General features: G+C 51.9%; 1 protein-coding gene across 1 annotated transcript; it reads left to right on the top strand.

Moving 5' to 3' along the window:
- Positions 1 to 5: 5 nt before the first annotated feature.
- PPAPDC2 (phosphatidic acid phosphatase type 2 domain containing 2) lies at positions 6 to 2,768 on the top strand (the record flags this gene model as incomplete). The annotated part of the gene is made up of 2 exons (XM_010287439.1): positions 6 to 300; positions 2,209 to 2,768. Coding segments are annotated over 2 exons (666 nt in total), but the record flags the coding sequence as incomplete, so codon positions are not given.
- Between the last annotated feature and the right edge of the window lie 396 nt (positions 2,769 to 3,164).

The following is a 3,164-nucleotide window of genomic DNA, read 5'->3' as shown; positions in this document are numbered from 1 at the left end:
CCTCACGCCGCAAGGAGTCGGGCGGCTCCGCGGCAGCCCCGCTGCCCGAGGAGGACTGCATGAAGCTGAACCCCTCCTTCCTGGGCATCGCCCTCAGCTCCCTGCTTGCCATCGACCTCTGGGCCTCCAAGCGCCTGGGCGTCTGCGCTGGAGAGGGCTCGGCCTGGGGCAGCGCACGTCCCCTCATGAAGGTCATTGAGGTTTCGGGGCATGGCATCCCCTGGCTGCTGGGCACCTTCTACGGGCTCTGCCAGAGCGACAGCTCAGCAGCCAGGGAGGTGCTGCTCAACCTGCTCTTCGGTGAGGCTGGAGGCTCACCAAAGGGCTCCACAGACTGGAGCCAAGGGGGAGGGATGGGACCTGATGGATGGGGCAGAGCTGAGTAGTCCTCAGCTCTGAGGGAGCCAGCTGATTTTGATTAACTGGTGCAGGCTTATCTGGGGTGCCTGGCACGAGAGCAAGCAACCCTGCAGCTGGAGGGTGTGGTGGTATGGGTATGGCTCATCTGTCACAGCTCCAGCCACGCTGTGAAACTCCTGACAGCTAACTGCTCCTGCAGTTGCACAAAACTTTCAGGGAGGCTAAACTCTCTTTTAGTTCTTCAGCTTATCAGAAAAGCACATTCCAGGTGCAGCTTACTAGTGTTGAGACACCAGCCATTTCCCTGAAAAGCTGCTCTGGCACACAGACATCTGCAGCCTTGGGCTCCCCACAGGCAACATCTGTATGGATAGATCCATATCAGCCAGTGAGGAAACTTGTTTTAAAACACGCATTTTAATTTTCTGTGGTATGAAATTCCACCACTATCACCCCCAGGATCATGTACTGTTAGGTATACTTAGATTCTTAATTTTTGCTCATTTAGAAACTGTAGTAGCTCCACAGCATCAAATCTTTTCAGATTCCTAGTTCTTACACTTTTATTAAGTTGCAGATAATTGGTATCTCACACTTATCATTTGAATCTAAATTTGCTTGGTGGGAAATGAATGGGTTTGTGCACCTTTGTCATCTAGCAGCACATGGTTAAATTATAGTCTCACAGCAGAGCTGTGGTAAGGGACCTGGAGGCCCCTGACCTAACTTCTGCTCTGAGGTGTCCCAGCACCAGGACCTTGTCTGGCCCTCAATGCTCCGGGCCAGAGCCACCCACTTCTCTGTCCCAGGGTTGCAGCACCCACATGGGGAAGGAGTTTTCCTTAATTTTCAAGCTGAATCTTCCAAACCATATGGAAAAAGAAAAAGCAATTGAATTAGGTTTATATGTGGAAAAAAATATTTTTTCTTAGATGATTAGCAAAGGGAATGAACTGAAGTGACTGAAAGATTTGGTAACCAGAAACAAGCCTTAGGACAAGCAGAAATCAGTCACTTACACAAGACTTCCTTTGAAGAAGTAGTCCTGGCCAGGAGTGCTAGGTGAGCTAGCAGGGATGGAGAAAGCACCCTTTGGCCTACATGAGAATCTGCTCTTGCCAAATACTGGCTGAATGCTTCTCACATGCGCGGCACCTCTGAATTCTACTGCAAGCTTTAGCTGGCACCATTTAAATCATACTTCATTCAGCTCTTGAAAAACCAAAGCATGGTTAATTTTCTGACTAATTAATCCCCCCAGCAGCAGGGAGAAGCCAGATTGCAGGAGCCCTGGCAGTGCCACGCAAGCTCAGGGCCCCTCACCCTGAGCCGTGGCTGAGTGGTTGAAGTAGTTTGATAATTTACCTGGGTCAGTTTGACCCCCAGCCATGAGGGTAGACAAAGCAATGCTGAGTCAGCACAGTCTGTCAGGAAGGGAGCCATGAAGACTATTAACCCCTCTGTTGCCTTCAGATTAAGGGTCAATTTGAACCCCGAGTCATGGCGAGATCAGATTTTACACAGAAATAAGAGCTCTTGGGTGCAAGCCAGGCCAAGTCCTGTTGCTGGCTGTGGCAGGCAGAGGGTCTGGCAGTACACAAGGGCTGCATGCAGCAGGAGTGGAGGTTGAAGGTGTGCTTGTGTTGGAGAAGGCCAAGCACTGGATGAGTGGCATGCTCTCCCTACCCAGGCATTGTAGCCATGGGAAATACTGCCTTCTCTTAGCAGGTTTTGGTAGCCAAGTGCTTGTTTTCTTAGCTAATGGCTTTGGTTTGATTCTTGCCTTGTTTTCCGTGGAGGGGAATCCCTTCCTTTCTTGCTCACTCATTGTTACTGTCTGTCTCGTAGCATTGCTGCTGGATCTCGTGCTGGTGGCAGTGGTGAAAGGGCTCGTCAAGCGGCGGCGGCCCACCCACAACAAGATGGACATGTTCGTCACAATCTCAGTGGACAAGTACTCCTTTCCATCAGGCCATGCCACCAGAGCTGCCCTGGTCTGCCGCTTTGTTCTGCACCACCTGGTGCTCGCCGTCCCACTGCGGGTCCTCGTGGTGCTCTGGGCTCTCATCGTCGGCGTTTCAAGGGTCATGCTGGGCAGGCACAATGTGACAGATGTGCTCTTCGGTTTGCTGCTGGGCTACGCACTGTACAGTGTGGTGGAGTACTGCTGGCTGTCCCCACTCAGCGCGCCTGCCCTCTTTGCGCTCTGGAGCCATTGACAGCTGGGGCCCTCCCAAAGGAGGAGGCACATACCCAGTTTTCTCAGCGTTCACAGGGAGGAGATACTGGGACTTGAACTCACATTTTAGACCCCATCTATCCAGCCAGCACTTCAACACTAGCAGTGCTGCAGGCTCCTGGGCCTGCACTTGGACATTTGGTGCTGTCTTGCCCTCCTGATGGACTGTCAAGCTGGCCAAGCAGCTGCACTGACCTCCCATGAAAAAACAGTCCCTGCAGAGCCTGGGGAGGGCTCAGCACATTCATCCGGCATCTCACGGCTGATACTGTGAATTGGCATGCCCTTGCTGGGCATCTGTTGCGTTAGTCCATGGTGTATGTGGTAGCTGTAGCTTTGCAGAGATTTCTCTGCAATTTCCCATGTATTTGTATGCTGTAAATACACTGATCATGTTGCTGTCATGAGCATGCCCTGCACAGCCTGCTCTGTAACGTCTGCCTGGAGGGGACTCACTGAGGTCTGTGCTCAGGTTTATGAAGAGCTCAACCTTTCTAAGCAATGTGTCTCTTCCCTATTGCTCTTGATCTAAATGCTGCCCTGAGGCCAGATCTCAACCAACAAG

Source organism: Phaethon lepturus, unplaced genomic scaffold (assembly GCF_000687285.1).
Source record: "Phaethon lepturus isolate BGI_N335 unplaced genomic scaffold, ASM68728v1 scaffold35855, whole genome shotgun sequence".
NCBI lineage: Eukaryota > Metazoa > Chordata > Aves > Phaethontiformes > Phaethontidae > Phaethon > Phaethon lepturus.
The sequence above is the reverse complement of the archived record's forward strand: the minus strand, read 5'-3'. Positions and strand labels throughout refer to the sequence as shown.